Genomic DNA, 16,589 nt, shown 5'->3' with positions numbered 1-16,589 from the left:
GCTTCACAGCCTCTAGTCATTGTTAGGCAGAGTGTAGGTCCACTCTGCCAGGGGAGGAGCTCCACCTGAGTGGCCCCTGTCTGGAAGTTTAGCTTTGGTTGCTTTCTCAGTCCTAGCAGTGGCTGGGAGGTGTGGAGTTGCTTCCTTTCTTCTGACATCACCTTATTTAGCCCTGGCCTCGCCTGGCTCTGCTCCCAGGGTTTCTCTAGGTTTGAGTTAAATGCATTACGTTACCTTGTCTACCCCTTCTACTTCCGTATTCTTTTGGCTCAGTCTTTTCATCCCTCTTTTTCAAAATCTTGAGGTGGAGGGCTTTTGGAGGAATCTTTCAGAGAGGACAGATCCTTTCTAAACTCTTGTGACTTCTTAGAAGTAAGTCCATTGAGGAGGAGGCTGAAGGAGCCACCCTGGTCTTCTCAGTTCAGCCACCAGTGGTCCTTTCTGCTTTCTTCTGACCAGTGGAAGTTTAGAACGGCCAGCACAGATAAAATCAGCAGTCTAACTGCCTCCTTGTTTATTGCTAGTTCTGAGAGTTGGCCTGCAGCTACCTGTAATTAATAGGAAGCTTCTGCTCCCTAAATCTGGGAAGTGATTTTTTTTAAAAATCTGAGTTCCAGCCAAGTCAGATGAACTCAAAAGCAGAATGGGGGTGGTGGCAGGTCCAGACTTCAGAGTTTGGCATCCCTCCTAACTTGATGGTCTGTAAGTAAATTTTTTTCAGCTGTTCTACCTGTAAAACGGTAATAGCTGACTCAAGCCTTGTGGGGATAAGTGCTCGTCTACTTGTTTGATGCTAGAGCCACACACAGTTTAAGCCTAAACACCTGTTCTTTTTTGTGATTTTAAATATTTCAAGACCTGAGTAATCAAATCTGTGGGGCAACCCCATTTTGTAAAATGGGAAAGTTGAGCCAGACCGTGATGGGGAACTGGTCTCCATCAGGCCAAAGTTGGATTGGCTGTCCAGAGCATCCTAAGGTTACCAAGCCAGTGAGGGGATGGGCAAGTGTGTGCTGTTCCTGCTATATTTGTGCTGGGGTTGCCCTTAAAGATGGCTTCTCCTGGCTGAGAGTCAGAAAGGACACCCTGAGGCTCTTTATCTGCCTGCACACATTGAAAGCTATGGCACGGTCAGTAACCTGCATGGCCTTCCTCCAGCAATGATGTCTACTGTCCTGAGACAGGTCTTCCTAATGCTGCAGTTCACCTCACTGATGCCGTTCAGATCATCCACCTCCTTCCTACCTCAGTGCATTTCAGCTGAAGGAATGTTTGGTGACTGGCAGATGTGGCCACCTGCCATTTACTTCCCTGAGGCAGATATGATTCCAGTTTCACCATCTTTTATTGGATACAGAGCCACAAATTCTGATGCCCATTTGAGTCCTTTTAAATACATACGCTCGGGTACATTAAGCAAAGGGCATCTATGGGTGATGTGGAGCAAAGTGCTGGGATGGTGATGCCTGGGTGGGGCAGAAAAGTGGGGCCAGGGAAGGCCCCCTGGGGGCTGGAGGTACTGGCGCCACTTCAGAAACAAAACCAAAAACTGCTCTCCACCCCTCTGCCTGATGTGCTTGGGGTGAGGGAAGCTCCCTTCTCACAGCTCAGGCCCACTGCAGCCTGGCTGTGCAGGGAAGGCAGGGCCTGGGGCCAGTTGTGGAGGTCCCCGCCAGCAGGGCTCGCTAGAGCCAGGCCTACTGGCACCAGCCATGAGGCGAGTCTGCCCCTGCATGCAAGACCCCTGCCAGGGCAAAGCTGAGGCCTGGGGCCCTGCCAGCAGTGGCAGACAAGGCTCGGACTTGTGGCGGGGAAGCCTGCCTGATTGTCGGGGCAGTCTTGGGACTGGCCAGGGTCCCAAGGGGTTGGGGTCAGACTAGGAGCTGGTTGCCTTAGTTGGCCCTGGTATTCTGATCTTCACCCAATCCTAAACCTTATCCTCAGGCAAGGCTGTAGATGAACACACTTGTCTGGGAATAAATACACACACGATACACAGCAATATATACAGAAATGGGGCCTGGGACAAGGCTGGGTGAGAAAGCACAGCCACCAGGGGTAAAAAGAGAAGTGCCAGGCCCCTGGGGGAGGGAAGTTACACTCATCAGGGACACATCCCATTGGTATGAGTTAACTCCTCTGGGCACTTGGGCCCTGCACCCAGTCACTGTCTCTCCCGTTTTCACCCCAAGTCCACCAGGAACTGGGTCTTTGGCACCAATAGTCCCTCTGGAAAGATCTTCAACTTAGCGCCCAAGAGGGACTGGGGCATGGGCAGCTCCCCACCGGCAGCCCAGAGGACTAGAGACCAGGACCAGGCGGACAGGCGGGACCCAAAGGCAAAGGACAGAGTCAAACCTTGGAGCAGCACGCCTTGGGAAGGAGGTGGCGCTTTTTTTTTTTTTTTTTTTTTTTTTCTCCCAGCAACTGCTGAGGGACTGGCTCAAACTCCACTCTCATGGGACTAGGAAAACATGAGCTGCCTTGGTCCTTAGGTGGTCTCCTGGCCAGTGAAAAGCCATGGTTCTGGGCAGCCCACTTTCTGTCCCTCAGGGATGCAGATACAGCATCTCCTTTGTTCTCTGCCAGTGCTGTGGGGAGGCAGCCTGAATAAAGCATGATATACTCAAGCCAAGTACCCCAAGCCTCCCAGGTGCTGGGCTGGCAAGGAGAGGTGGTAAGGACACCAAGTGGCCATCACCCATGGGGCCTCTACACATGCTGGGACCCCTGGAGCAGGGCCTGTGTTGGTTTGCTCTCACAGATACTCCTCTTTTGCATCTCATCATCAGGTGTGAGATGTGGAAGAGGGCTCTCCTGTGGGTGAGTGAAGGATAAGGTGCTCCTAGGGATGGCCAGGCCCTCCATCCCTGTTCGCCATCCTCAGCCCTAGCTGTGTGCTTGCCAGAGAAGTGACCAAGTAAACAAAAGCTCTCCACTCAGCAGCAGGGCTCATCCCCCTGGGGAGAGGCAAAAATAGCATCAAGCTGGTGGGGAGCCCGCAAACCCGCCAGTTCTCAGGGCAGATATGAAGGCCAGGGCACACAAGTCTGTCAGCCCCAGGTGTGCAGCGGTACAGGCTGTGACCCATCGTTCCCATGGGCAGAGGCTTGGACCCGTGCAATATGCACCCCACACATCCCTCACACACTCAGCTGGAAAATACAGGGCGGGGGGCTTGGCGGGTTTCCTGGCAACAGCCAAACTTGTTGAGAGGCAAACTTCCCGCCAGCAGGAGAGGGGAGTCTTGTTCACTCTGCTGCCCCAGTGCTGGCGGTGCTCGGCGCTACTGCACAGAAGGAAGCTACGACAACCGTCAGGCCTTTCAGCACCACCTTTCTCCCACTCAAGCCTGCTGCCTGTGCACCCTGACCTCTCCCAGAACTGATGCCAGGCATTCCAGCGGGCATCTTCCCAGGGAGAAATTGCCCAAAGCCTTGTACTCAGGGATGGAGGCTACCTAGGGCAGAAAAAGCCCCTCAGTAGGACAGGCTCAGGCCAAGCAGGGCATCCCTTTGTGCTTTGTCCAGGAGACAGAGGGTCACAGGGAGCAGGGGCTATGGAGGGAGGATGCAGTTGGCAAAGCAGAACAGACACACCCAGGGCAACCAGGCCGAGTGGACCTCCACCTCCCTTCCAGGCCCCAGACAGAGGAAAGTTGTGCTTCTCCTTCGTGGCTCCTGGGGACAGGGCTGGAGAGGTAAGAGCCAATGGAACCAGCTGCTCTGGGGTGGGAATGCCACACAGCCAAGGCTTCGTGCAGGACTGGACAGGGAGTTGCCAACGTGCCACCCTTGGTATTTGGGGTCTTCAAAGGGCAGGGCCAGAACAAGCCACGGGAGGAAAATCAACAATGAAAACAGCCAGGACACAGCTGAGTGGGGAGCCAGGAGAGCTGGGTACACTTCTGATCCTATGGGGGTCCCAGCTCTGGAGGCCTCCTTGCAGGGTAACCCAGAGCGGGGCTGATGTCCGTGCCAGGTTGCGGCAGAAAGTTGGGTTCCTGGAAAGGATTGAGAAACTAGAGGAGCCCAGCCCCAGCCAGAACCAGTGGCCTAATGATTAGGACTGAGAGCCCACCCTGTAACAGGAGCGAAGGAAACCCTAAGATGGACCTAGATCAATGTTTGAAAGAACTTTCCAAATGAAGGTTGGCAGGACCCACGGCCTTTGCGCCACTGTGGGAGTCCTGAGAGGCGGAACTGGGGAGACCTGAGTCTTTAGAGCCATAGTGCCAGGAGCTAGCCCTCTGGGAACCGTGCAAGGGTCGGTGAAAGCCCCCATTTGCATTTTAAGCCAGTGGTTCTGGCTCAGGTCCCAGCACTGCCTCCGGCAGAAGACCCCCAACACAGCCCTCAGCCTGTGGGGCCAGTGGAGATTGAGGAGGGGGAAAAGTCCAATGAGGGGGGGGGGGGGCTCTTCCTCATTCTTGGCCCCATGGGTCTGGCTCCCTACCAAAGCCACATCTTCAAGCAAGCTAGCCAGACGAGGAAGCAAACTAAACCACCCTCCTTCCGGACTCCTCCAGGCCCTAGCACAGAGGGCAGCCTAGTGATTCCCTCTCACGTAGCCTTGGGGACCCAAAGACCATCAGATTCCTGCCCAAGCACCCGGATTAGAAGTACATTCCTTGAGGACAGGAACTGCTTCTCACTGCTGACACCGTTTCCCAGAGGCTCGGGATTGGTGGAAGTTATAGAAACATGCACCTTTTAGCTCTGAATTTAGTTCTGGTGTGTCGTGGGTATGTGGTGGCTGGGAGGGATCTTGTCTTTTCTACAGCAATAAAAACTCGAAGTTTTCTCTACCTTGGGAGGGGTGGTCTCGATGTCCTGGGGAGAAGTTCTGGACGAACGTCTTGCCCTTCCACGCCCACCCCACTACCTCGCTGCACCCCTACCTCTCACTTTCGGCTGGCCACATCCCCAGACCGCTAGGGTTATCCCTGGAAAATACGGACCCAGAGCCCCGGCGGGCTGCCTGGAGGGGGTGCCCCACAGAAGGCTGGGACAGGGCAGGGGGAAGAGAAGAGCCCTCCTTGCCAAGTCTGAGCTGCCTTGTGGAGCAACCCACTGGCATGGAGCTTAACAGAGGCTCCCGACCAGGAGGCTGGGCCTCACAAAGGGGAGACCTGCCCCAGCAGCCCGAGCGGCCGAGGCGCCACTGGTGGTTATTGCAGATCCTCAGGGCGATGACACCAAGTGCTGGTGGGACTCAGCTCTTCGCTGACTGGGCCCGGAAGGCTGCTCCAGCTGGGGTTGGGGTGGGAGTCGGGGGACAGCTGTCCAAGCCCCTGCCCTGGAGAGGCAGTGCTCAGGGCCAGGCCTGTTGCTCCACTGTCCCAGCAGGACAGGAGACTGACAACCCCTCCCCAGAAGCCAGGGATAACACTAGGCCTCCAAAGGTCTAGTACAAATCAGGGTCCCTCTGGAGGTCCAAAGAGAGTGCCCTGGTGTGGGGCTGGCAGGGGCCCTGCCGCCCCCCACCCGGGTTAGCAGCCGCCTTCCACCTTGATGTGCAGGATCTTAGAGAAGCCGGGCCTCCGCCGTAGGGCCTGCAGACCAAACCTGCGTTAGTTCCCCTCAGGGCAGACAGGTGGAGCCCTCCCTTCAAACACCCAGGTCACCAACCCCAACCTAGGGATGCCACTGGGGGTCTTGGGCAGCCTCAGAGACAGCTGCTCACCTGGAGTTTTGTCACCATGTCCTCAAACAGCTTCTGGGCCTCAGGGCTGCTGGGCTCTTTGAAATAATCGGCAATCCCAACCTGGACCACAATGGACTTGAGGTTCCGGCAGATGCCTGGGAAAAGGTAAGGTGGGGGCCCATGTCTGATCTGGGCAATGGGGCTGTCTTCCCTCCTCTTACTAACTAACAGAATCAGAACCCTCTGAGAGACAGTCGTGTGCCAGGCACTGGGAGCAGATCCACGCTGCCCCGGGCTCAACTGGGCAAGGGGAGAAGGTGGAGGGTGAGGTCAAAGAGCAGTGGCTGTGGGGGACTCTGGGAGGACGAGTGGACGACAGCCAGCTGCGCAGGGGCTCTAGCACCTTCCCTGGCAGAGGGGACCGCTGTGCTCTGGTCTGGGCATGTGGAAATGAGTTACAAGGACGGAGTGGCTGAGGTTAGGCTGATGGATCTCGGCTGGAGCACTGGAGGCGGGGAGGCAGGGAACAAATAAGCGGGGAGCAGAGGGCTTAAGGGACTGGACGTTGCCATGAGGTCAGGGGAGGAGGAGCAAGAAGGTCAGGAGGCTGAGAGGATTCTAAAGGTTATGATTTTGGAGGCCAAGCAGTTAGTTCTGGTGGTCAGTCCAGGGTGGGGCCCTGAGGCTGAAGTGGGGGAAGAAGAGGATCCTGGAGATGACAAGAAGGTCGAGGAACCTTCAGTGCTCAGGACGTGAGGTCCTGCCAGGGGCCAAATGGTCCCGGATGATGGTCTACCCTTGCGCGTGTGCAGCCCCAGCTGGGCACCTGTGTCCTTAATGAAGGTGGAGGAATGACTGGGAGGGGAACGGGGGCTGGAGGGAGGCAGGGGCCAGCGGAGGCGTGTGTGTGAGCCCCCTGAGAAGTGTTCTAGGGGGCTCACACACATTATCTCATTAATCTTCCCACTCATTCGGTTTAGAAGTCAGCTTAAAAGATGGGGATACAGAACCCAAGAGAAGTACAGTAATTTGCCCAAAGTCACACAGCTAATAATCAGTAGAGCCAGAACTGAGACCTAGGTCAGCCAGTTCCAGAACCCATCTGTTCTGCCTTTGCCCTTGGCTGGAGGCTCGTGTGGGGGTACATGGTAGATGGTGCTGAACAGCTCCTGCCTCCAACGTGGACAGAGCACAAGGCAATACATATCCACTGAACTGAACCATTTGGGTCAGATGCTGGCAGGCCTTAAATGCCACACTGGCCTCAGAAGGCACTGGTGGCAAAGCCAGGACTAGAACGCTGGTCAATCTGACCCCAGTGCTGGTGTTTGCTGACTAGGAGCGAGAGGGAGTCGGTTATGCTACTTGCTGACAAGACATGGTAAGAGGCAACAGTGGGACCCCACCCCACGCTCCCCATCACTCACTGTTGAAATGCAGCAGGGCCTTGGGGGTGACAGGGGTGGCCGTGAGCACCAACATCTCCAGTCCCTTCAGGCCTTCCCGGCAGACCTCAGCCGCCACCTCTTGGGTGATCTCCGACACGTGGTCCAGCTCCAGGACCTGCAGTCGCATGCAGTTTCTCGCTAGGAAGAGGGAAGAAGAGGCAAGGTCCTGCTGACAAACACCCCAGGTCACCTCCTGCCACCACCCAGGCTGCAGCCCCGAGTCCCTCTGGGATTTCAGTGTTGCATCCACGCCTGCTTCCCATCACCCCCTACCCCAGTCCCAAGGAAAGACTCACCGAGTGATGCCAGGCCCTGCACCCCACAGCCGGCACCCCCGACGCCCAGGGCCCGGAGGTGGGGCCAACAGCGACCGATCATCTGTAGGCAGCGGTTACTGAAGCGCGTGGGCTGCTGGCTGGAGAACAGGGTGGAGGGAGGGCTGTCAGGGAAGCCCCTGGCTGCATGATACCCTAAGCCTGCTTCTCTGTCAGGACCTGCCTCTCAAAGGCGAGGCCCCACCAACCACCCAGCTGTTCAAGTCAGAAACCTGGGATCTTCCCTGACTCCTCCTCCCTCACCTCCTGCCAAGACCTGCAGATTCTGATTCCTGAATAACTTTCAACCCACAGTTCAGACCACCATCCATATTCATCTGATTATACAGCTAGTCTCCCTGCCAGTTCATCCAGCGGCTGCTGACAGCCAGCCCCTCACTCCCATATCCTTTCACTCAGTCATTCAACAAAAGCTTCTCAAGTGCCTGTCACGACCAAGAACAATTGAGCTGGGCCCTGGGGACACAGTGGTGACATAGAGACATGGTCCCTGCCTCCAAGAGGTGGGCACTGGGGAGGATGACACAGAACATTCCTAGTCTGATGTATCCCGTTTTTTAAGATCTAAAATCCCCCAGTGGCTTCCCAGTGCTTTCTAGACAAAATGCAAACATCTAAAACCCCTTAGGCAAAGCCTTCTGACCTCGGCCCAAACCTTCCTTTCCACACTCATTGCTCGCTGGGCCCTGCCCACCACTCACACCCCACTTTCTCCTTCACTGAACACTTCATCACTTAATAATCGCCCAGCCTCTGCCATGTGCTCAGTACCAGGGATACAGAAATGGACATTCACAGCCTCTGCCCTGAGAAACATGAGTCTGGTGTAGACTGAAATATAGAGAAATTTTTGCAAAATGGACTACAGCAGGGGCCAGGACAAGGTGCAAGAGGAATGGAGACAGGGGAGCAGTGACAAATTCTACCAGGGTGTTAGTGACAGGACACTGGGGGACCCGGAAGGAGGTGTCATGTGGAGAGGGGCTTGCAGGGCAGGTGCAGGGAGTGAAAAAGCCTGGTATGTTTGAGGACTTCCAAGTAAAGCGATGAATGATCTCACACCCTGGATTCTCGGAAAACCAGCTCTTTTGTACATTATACAATGACCTCCCTGAACTGCCTTTCATGTGCCAAACAAACCTGGCTATTTCCAGCTAGTGTGGTAAATAGCCCACTGTGGCCTCTGCAGCCTTTATGCACACATCTCATTTGAGCCAGCTATAGTCCTAATAAGATCGACAGATCTAATACCCCCTTCACGTTACAGTTGAGAAACTAAGGCACGACTGGGTAGCCCAAAGTCACACTGCTAGCCGGCCAGGACATGATCCCAAGTCTGATTCTGAAGCCCTGCTCCTATTGCCTGAAGACACAGACTGATGAATGTGAATCTGTCACCCCAAACTGCATATGGAATGGGCCCAGATCTGCTCAGTCCTCAGCCCCACACCCAGCCCCAACCCTGCCCTTCCGCACCCCTGCCTGGGCTCACCAGGGGTGAAGTGGCGCCACCTGGAGGGAGACAATCTCTCTGCAGCCTGCGCCCAGGGCCCAAATGACCTCGTGGCCCACCGGGTCTGTGGCGCTTCTGTTGAAAAGACAAAGCTGGGGCCACCAACTCTGGTGGCCTCTGCTCCTTTCCCTTGGGCCACAGAGCTCTTGGGTCCCTTTGCCTGAGAGCCCAGGGATCCCTGGGGCCCGAGGCCTTGCTTCTTGCAGTGTGGACCCACCTGTAGGTGACAGCCTGCAGGGCGCGGCAGTAGCAGCTGGCCAGCCAGAGCGAACGGTCAGTGAGGATGTTGGGACAGTGGGAGATGCGCAGGATCAGCAGATTCCCCCCAGCCGCCTTCAGCAGAGACTCTAGCCCTGCTTCCAGACAGCCCCTGGTGATAGCCAAGAGGTCAGGGCACTGTTTGTGGCCAGCTCCTCCTCTGGGAAGCTTCCCGACACCACTCTGGGTCTGCAGCTCAGAAGCAACCCCCACCCACCCACCGTGGCCTCACCGGGTACTCCGGGCATACTCTTCTTTGCTCTCCTTCTTGCCCCGCTGCCGGGGCTTCAGGTTCTGCAGTGTCAGCGAGTGGGCCTGGGTGCACCACTGAGCCAGCATTGCCAAGAACTGCAGGGAGAGAGGGGTTACCTGGGGATGAGGGGATCTGGGTTTGGTTGGCTGGAAGTGGACCAGCCCCAGGATAGGAGGCCTCACGAGAGCATTTCGGGGAGTCAGGTTGGAGCTGGGGTGCTGTAAAAGGCTGCAAGGACCAGACCTTGCGGGGCCAGACTCTGCCAGGGAAAAGGAGGGTTCACAGCATGGGTGATTGGGAGGGCAGGGCGGCAGGCAGGGACAGGCACCTTGGAACAGACGCGGGCGTTCTCAAGCAGCACCCGTGTCCAGACGGCAGGGTGGCGGGCCACAAAGCGCCAGTCCCGGCAGACCTCGGCGGCATGTAGCAGTGTGCGCGTGTCCAGGTAGGTGAAGATGCAGAACAGGGCGGCTCGCATCTTGAGGATCTCCGGGCTGATGACCTCATTGGAGCGTGAGGGGCTGCCCCTCTCGGCTCGCCGACCCCGCCCACTGCCTCCCTCAGGGCGGGCTGCACAATATCACGGGGTCAAAGGTCAGTGTGGGGTATGGGTGGGGAGCTGGGGTAGGGTAGGAGCTGCAGGAGGAATGGGCGTGACAGAACCATGCCAGGGGACCAGCAACTTGGGAGGAGGGACAAAGGGCCTCTGCTTCCCCCTCCTCTGCATCACCCTCATTCCTAGTTTTGCAAATTAGAAAAAGGTGGCCCTTCCTCAAGGGAACTTTCTTTTTAAGGTCATATATCATCACATAGTCCAAAGTCATCCCCTAGATGAGGTGGCTGAGTCAAGGCTGGAGAAGGAAGGGGCTTGGATAGAAACCCTGCATCTGTGAACAGAATGCAGGTGAGAGGTTGCCCAGAGCAGCCACCGGGGCACAGCCATGCACCCTGACCCGAACTCTCCAGCCTCCTGACCCCGACCCACTCACATATGCACATGGCTTTGTGTGGATACAGGAGAGGGTTCGCCCTGCTGTCCCCAGGCTTCAGTTTGAACACTCAACTCCTCTCCTGTGAATGTCATGTGAAGGGACCCCCTGAGCTGTGGCATCCTTGTGCAATACCCAACCTGAGTGCCCCCGTGCTACAGCAGCGCCCTGTCCCAGCAGCTCCTGCTCCAAACTTGCTGGGCCCTGCGTGGGAGGGAGTTTGTCATTCTCATTGTGGGAAGTCTGGGGCCAGGCGAAAGGCGGTGCAGGAGCCCAGGAGATTTACTGCCTCTGCCCTGTGTCCCCTGAGAGCGTCTGGCACCATGGAAAGACTGGCCTCTCAGTCCCCCTCCCAAGACTCACCAGAGAGCCGGCAGCTGCTCAACGGCCCAGCCATAGCAGGCCCAGGGCGGGGGGCATCCGAGGGGCCCTCAGCCTCTGACTCGGTGGTTCGGGAGCCCACATCCGAGACGTCACCTTCCTCCCCCTCCGTGCTGTGTCGGCGAGGTCTGCGCTGCCAGTTCTGGATGGCCTGGCGCCGCAGGCCTGAGCTGCGAGGGGGCTGGGCCCGCTCCAAGCCGCCGTTGGCAGCCTGGACCCGTGTGCCCAAGCCCCCGGGGCCACTGTCCTCAGGGGCCCCCTCTTCTGGCCGGGGCAGCTCCAGACTGTCACTGTCATAGCAGCCTGAGCTCTGGGATGCAGCTGGGATGCGACTGCAGGCCCTGGGGTAGGGTGGACCAGATGGTGAGGAGCAAGGGGTCCTAGGCCTGCCTGAACTCCCCATGCCACCCCACCACTGGCCAAGGGCAACCCACCCACCTTACTTTCCAAGAGTCCCCTCTGAGTGTGGAAAGCCAGACAGAGGTGACCCGAGGAGGACGGGGGGAGGAGGAGAAGCCACGGCCCAGATGGGCCAGCCAGCCAGCGGGCCAGTGGATCTTTCCAGGGGCAGGGAGGGCTGTGTGGGGCGGGCCAGGCCCGCGGCTTACCCTGTGCTGGGAGAGGAGCCATGCCGTGACACCGCGTATGTGCTAGGCATGGCCAGGCCCGCGTGGTGTTCTCGCTGTGGGCCCCCAGAGAGGGAGGGAAGGGCAGGGGGGCAGAGGAGGCCAGAGGATGAGAAGGAACAGGAGAAACAGGGTACAAGATGGAGAGAAGGGGGGGTGGAGAAGAGAGAAGAAGGAGAACAGTTGGGAAAGATGGACAAGTAGACAGATAGACAGCCCAGAGAGGCAGGCTCACCAGCCCCCTCCCCACGCCCACCAAGCACCCCAGACCCCGGCTTGTGGCTCCTGGGCTCTCATTTGCAGGGATGGGCAGAGGCAAACCCCTGCCTGAGGACTGGGGTTGCTGGATGGTATCTCACTACAGCCTCAGGGCTGGCACTTCTGCTGTCACAGGGGCTCCCCTATTCCTGGACCCCAACTTCAGGCCTGGAATCTGCTCATGGGGAAGAGCCAAAGAAGGAAGCACGGAACATCGTGGGGCGGGGGGTTGTCAGGCCATGTATGAGGCATGGTTGTAGGGGGTCAGGTGTGCAGGTGGAGGAGGGAAGGCAGGTGGGCACTCACCGTCCTGCCTGGGCCCCGGGTACTGGGCCCAGCACCACTTCCCCCACCTCCGCGGCCCAGGCTGGCACTGGGAGTGCTGCCACAGCTGCTGCTGATGACCTGCAGCTGCCGCTCGGCGCGGTCGGCCCGCTCGAGGAGCTCCTCGATGAACTGCTGCAGCCGCAGCTTGGCGCTGGCCTCCCGCGCCGCCGTCTCCTTCAGGAACTGGTCAATCTGCACCACCTCCCTGGGCCCGGAGCAGTCTCCTTACCCCAGTGCCTTGGCCTGGCTGCCCACCCACCCTCCGGAGGAGACCCTGAGCGGCAGGGAGAGACACGGGCACAGCTGGCCGCAGTGTCCGCTCGTGGTCACGTGGGCACACACAGAACACACCCAGGAACACTGCCCCACACAACACAACGGCACACACAGAAACGCAAGCGCACGCTCCGAGTCATACACGCACACCCCACCAACCCAGCCCTAAACACACAACCAGACACCCTACTCCCCGCAGAGATACTCACAGGCGTGCTCAGTCACACACAGCCATCTCCTCCCTCCAGAAACACTCACGGGCACACACTTACAGTCCACACAGCCCAGCAGACAGCCCCCCACGCTCATGTACACGTACTCATATCCCGTTCATTCACAGGCACACAGTCTGAGGCACAGTCCTACCAACACATTCAAACACACACACTTTCAGAAACATTCTCAGATTCAGAAAAGCACACTTATAGTTGCACCAACCTCCAGGAGTTGCACGGACACACAGTACACTTAAGAGTCATGTGAGTATTTACTCTCGAGTGCATTCACAGTTCTTCATGCATCCATTCACCAATTACAGGCACCCTCTAGGCGCCAGGCACCATTCTAGGTGTTGGGGTGTCCAGCAGTGAACAAAGCAGAGAAAACTTCCTGCCCCCCCATGGAGCTTATATCACAATGGGGAAGAATAAATAACATCTGTGTACTTCATAATTCTACACTGAAAGACCAGAGGAATGAGGAGAAGCCAGCAAAGAAGACTGAAAAGAAGCCAATAGAAAGAGAGACGGTAATTCCAAGGAGAGTGTCTTAGAAGCCAAGTTAAAGAGGTGTTTCAAGGATCAGCTGTGTCAAATGCTGCCAATGGGCCAAGTAAGATGATGACTTGGCCTCGGTAACATGAAGGTCATTTATGACATGGAGGATAGTGATGGAGGTGGACAACTGATCAGAGTGGGTTCAAGAGAGAAAGTGGGGAAAGAAATTGAAGACGAGGAGTAGAAACAATATTTTCAAGGAGTTTTTCTGTAAGGAGGAGAGAAGGGGCGGTAGCTTAAGGGGGAGATAGGGTTAGGCAGAGTGGAGAAAGGACCGTATGTCTGTATGTTTTTAGTAATGATACAGTAGATAGGGAAAACCTGACGGCGGCAAAGGGAGAGGGGAGAATTGAGCCATGTCTTTGAGTAGGCAAAAGGGAAGACGATCTGGTGTCACAATCAGGAACTGGCCTTGGTAGGAGGATAGAAAAGGAAGAGAAACCGTCTTTACACACGCGGTCACACTGCCATATGGACCCAGAGTCCTAAACACACACCTTCATGACACTCTTGGCCACACGCGCACCACCTTTACATGCTAGTGGCCACCGATCCCATATAATTTGGCCACATACATAGCCACACCCACGGTGGTGGCGGCGGCACAGTGACACGCGTGGTCACCTACTCAGGAACATTCGCGGACACACCCACCCACAAGGCCCTTCGGGCCACTCACTGCTGCTTGCGGCTCAGCTCCTGTTCCTTGTGCACCAGGTCCTGCTTGAGCGAGGCCAGCAGCTCCACACTCACGTCCACCTGGCGCGAGAGCTCGGAAGCGCGCTCCTCCAGCTCCTCCTTCTCGCGCCCCAGCCGCGCGCTCTCCTGCCGCGCAGTCTCCAGCTCCGCCGCCTTGCGCTCCAGCTCGGCCTGAAGCCGGCCCACCTGGCCCGCGATTTTCTGCTCCACCTCCTCGCTCAGCCGCTCCAGCCGTCGGTCCACCTCCAGCTTCTCCAGCGCGCGGATCTTGAGGCGAGCCAGGCCCTCTTCGTAAGCCACATCGGCGGGCGAGGGAGACGCGGGTGAGGCAGAGGCGGGCCCGGGGCCAGGCCCGGGCGGCGGCGTCGAGCACGCCGAGGAGGCCACGGACTTGCGGGCGAATAGCTCCCCCAGCGGGATCTCGATCTCGCGGAGCGCGTAGCGCGCGGCGGCGGCGGGCACGAGGCCCGGCTCAGCCAGCTCCTCGCAGGGCAGGCTGGCGGGCACCAGGTCGCCAGGGAAGTGGGCGAGGGGTGCGTGGTGGTGATGGTGGTGCAGCAGGTGTGGCGCCGCGGGGGACGGCCCGGCCGCCTGCTCCTTGCCCTGGAAGGACGTGCTCTCGAAGACCTCGCGCCGGGCGCCTGGCACGGCCAGCAGGGCGGCAGGCTCAGGCGCCAGAGGGAAACCGGAGGCGGCGGCGGCGGCGGCAGCCGCGGCCGCCGCGGCGCCGTCGCAAATGCTGTTGGTCTTGGAGAGGATGTAGAGCGTCTCGTACGTGTGGCTGTACTCCAGGTGCGCGCGCAGCGACGACAGGCTCCGGAAGCGCTTGTGCTCCCCGCAGCGGGGGCAGCGGTAGGGCAGGTCCAGCGAGGCCATGGTCCCGCCGTACCCGCTGCGCCCGGGCTCCACCGCGGCCGCCCTGCGGGTCAGCCGGGCGCGCTCATGGGGGGCCGCGGGCGAGCCCCCCTGAAGGGTCAGGCAGACTCAGGGCGCTGGCGGCCAGGGGCAAGGAGGCTAGAAGAGAGGGAGCAAGCCTTAGGAGGGTGGTATCCGTCCCCACCTCCAACCCATATCCCCCACCCATGACAAAATTGACTTCCCCAGAAAACACGTGCCCAGAAGAGAGAGGCGAGGGGAGACCAATGGCCAGACCTCCCAGAGGGGACTGGCCTGCTCCAGTACCTGTGTGAGGGCTGGGCATGTATGAGAGTGAGAAAGAATGAGAATTCTCTAAGAAAGAAAAAAAAAAAAAGCATTAGTTTTATTTATAATAGTTACAACCTGGACATAACCGAAGTGCCCATCACCAGTAGAATGGATAAATTGTGTTATATTCATAATGGGATGTTACCCAGCAATAAGAAAAGGAACCACTGGTACATGCAACAACATGGGTGAATCCATTTAATATTATGCTGCATGAAAGAAGCCAGACTAGATTGCATACTGCTGGATTCCACACATATGGAGTTCAAGAACAGACTAAATTGATGATGATAGAAGTCAGAATAGAGTTTACCCCTGGGGCCTATACAGACTGGGAAGGGGCAGGAGGGAACTTCATGTAATGCTGAAAATGTTCTCTATCTTGATATGAGTGGTGGTTATACAGGTGTGTATGTAAGGTTATACAGTTTATACATATGTACACTTACGATTAGTGTACTATATGTACTAGCTTGTTACATCTCAAAAAAAAAAAATGCTTATTTCGTGTCTTGCAAACCACACTCATTAGACCAGCTGGACTATTGGTACCAGGTTGCAGTGACCAAGATGTCACCTCACCTGATGATACCTATGTATGTCACTGTTCCTGTTCCTGCTTCTGTCCCACTCCCTCCCATCCCTGCTCTGCCCTTTGCTTCAAGGGCCATGATACCTGTCTTCTCCAGGTTCCTTCTGGCACAAGTCACCACCCTTCCTGGCATCCCACTCCTGGTCACCCTGAACGCCTGCTGCCCATCCCCCCTCATCTCTGGCTTCCGGTCACCCTTCCCCTGCCTTGTGGGATCCCTACCCTATTCTTCACTGCCCTCCTCTTCCTAACTGGCTGTGACCAGGCTTCAACCACCTCTGCTATCACTGTGCTCTTCCAAGTCACAGACCACCAGCTAATCAGACAATGTAGTTGTCATCAAAGGTCCTCACCTACTTCGTCCCTTGGATAATACTACTGACTGCTCCATGTTCATAGGCTGCCATGAAGCTGCCCCGTTTGGGTTCTCTGACCTTTTCTTCTTGCTGTCTTCCTAATCTTCCTATCTCCTGATTGGAGGTCTGCCTTCAAGCCCCCTTTGCCTCTATCTGGTTCACTCCCACAGTCTGGTTTACTCACATCTTTAAGCCTTGACTCTCAGCTCTACCTCTCCATCCTGACCTACTCTTGAGTTCCGTTTGCCTTCTGGCTTTCCACATGGATGTATGGGTGGATGCCTGTTCCCTTTGCCAGCCCAGCACCCAGTCGTCCCCCTGGCAACAGCACCCTGCTTTGACCTTGGGGAACCATCCTTCCTTCCCCACTTTCTCAGTCCATGTGGTCTGGGTGGCGGTTGATGGTTCACCCTTGCTCCATGGGTAAGAATGTGATATAGGCCTGGCCAATCAGAGTCCTGAGATGGGCACAGATCACCCAACTTGAGTCAATGAGTCATTTCTCCGGGACTTCTCTGGCATTACTGGGGAAAGCATCCTCTTTGGGCTCAGGTTTCAAAGCTGATGGGGAGGGCCAGAGCTGTGAGGGCCATCTTTGCCTCCTTTGGGAGGAACCACCTGGGAATGAAGGCAACACAGACAGGTAGAAG

General features: G+C 57.1%; 1 protein-coding gene across 1 annotated transcript; it reads right to left on the bottom strand.

Moving 5' to 3' along the window:
- Positions 1-5,482: 5,482 nt before the first annotated feature.
- FBXO41 (F-box protein 41) lies at positions 5,483-14,661 on the bottom strand. The gene is made up of 12 exons (XM_059942775.1): positions 13,766-14,661; positions 12,014-12,239; positions 11,432-11,505; positions 10,806-11,164; positions 9,782-10,023; positions 9,433-9,548; positions 9,160-9,312; positions 8,922-9,017; positions 7,391-7,509; positions 7,074-7,232; positions 5,686-5,801; positions 5,483-5,554 (listed from the first exon to the last, which is right to left on the bottom strand). The coding sequence occupies exons 1-12, from the start codon at positions 14,659-14,661 to the stop codon at positions 5,492-5,494; spliced, it is 2,619 nt and encodes an 872-aa protein (XP_059798758.1). The 3' UTR covers positions 5,483-5,491.
- Positions 14,662-16,589: the final 1,928 nt, after the last annotated feature.

Source organism: Balaenoptera ricei, chromosome 13 (assembly GCF_028023285.1).
Source record: "Balaenoptera ricei isolate mBalRic1 chromosome 13, mBalRic1.hap2, whole genome shotgun sequence".
In the NCBI taxonomy this organism is placed as follows: domain Eukaryota; kingdom Metazoa; phylum Chordata; class Mammalia; order Artiodactyla; family Balaenopteridae; genus Balaenoptera; species Balaenoptera ricei.
Note: the sequence above shows the minus strand (reverse complement) of the source record. Positions and strands in the feature narration are given on the sequence as shown.

What these genes read in the sequence shown, in the direction of transcription:
- FBXO41 (XM_059942775.1), bottom strand. Translation starts at nt 14,661, where the DNA reads ATGGCCTCGCTGGACCTGCCCTACCGCTGCCCCCGCTGCGGGGAGCAC. An exon ending in GCAGGGCCTGGCATCACTCG is followed by an intron (nt 7,233 to 7,390) that starts GTGAGTCTTTCC and finishes CCCTCTTCCTAG; the next exon opens with CGAGAAACTGCATGCGACTG. An exon ending in ACATGGTGACAAAACTCCAG is followed by an intron (nt 5,555 to 5,685) that starts GTGAGCAGCTGT and finishes TTTGGTCTGCAG; the next exon opens with GCCCTACGGCGGAGGCCCGG.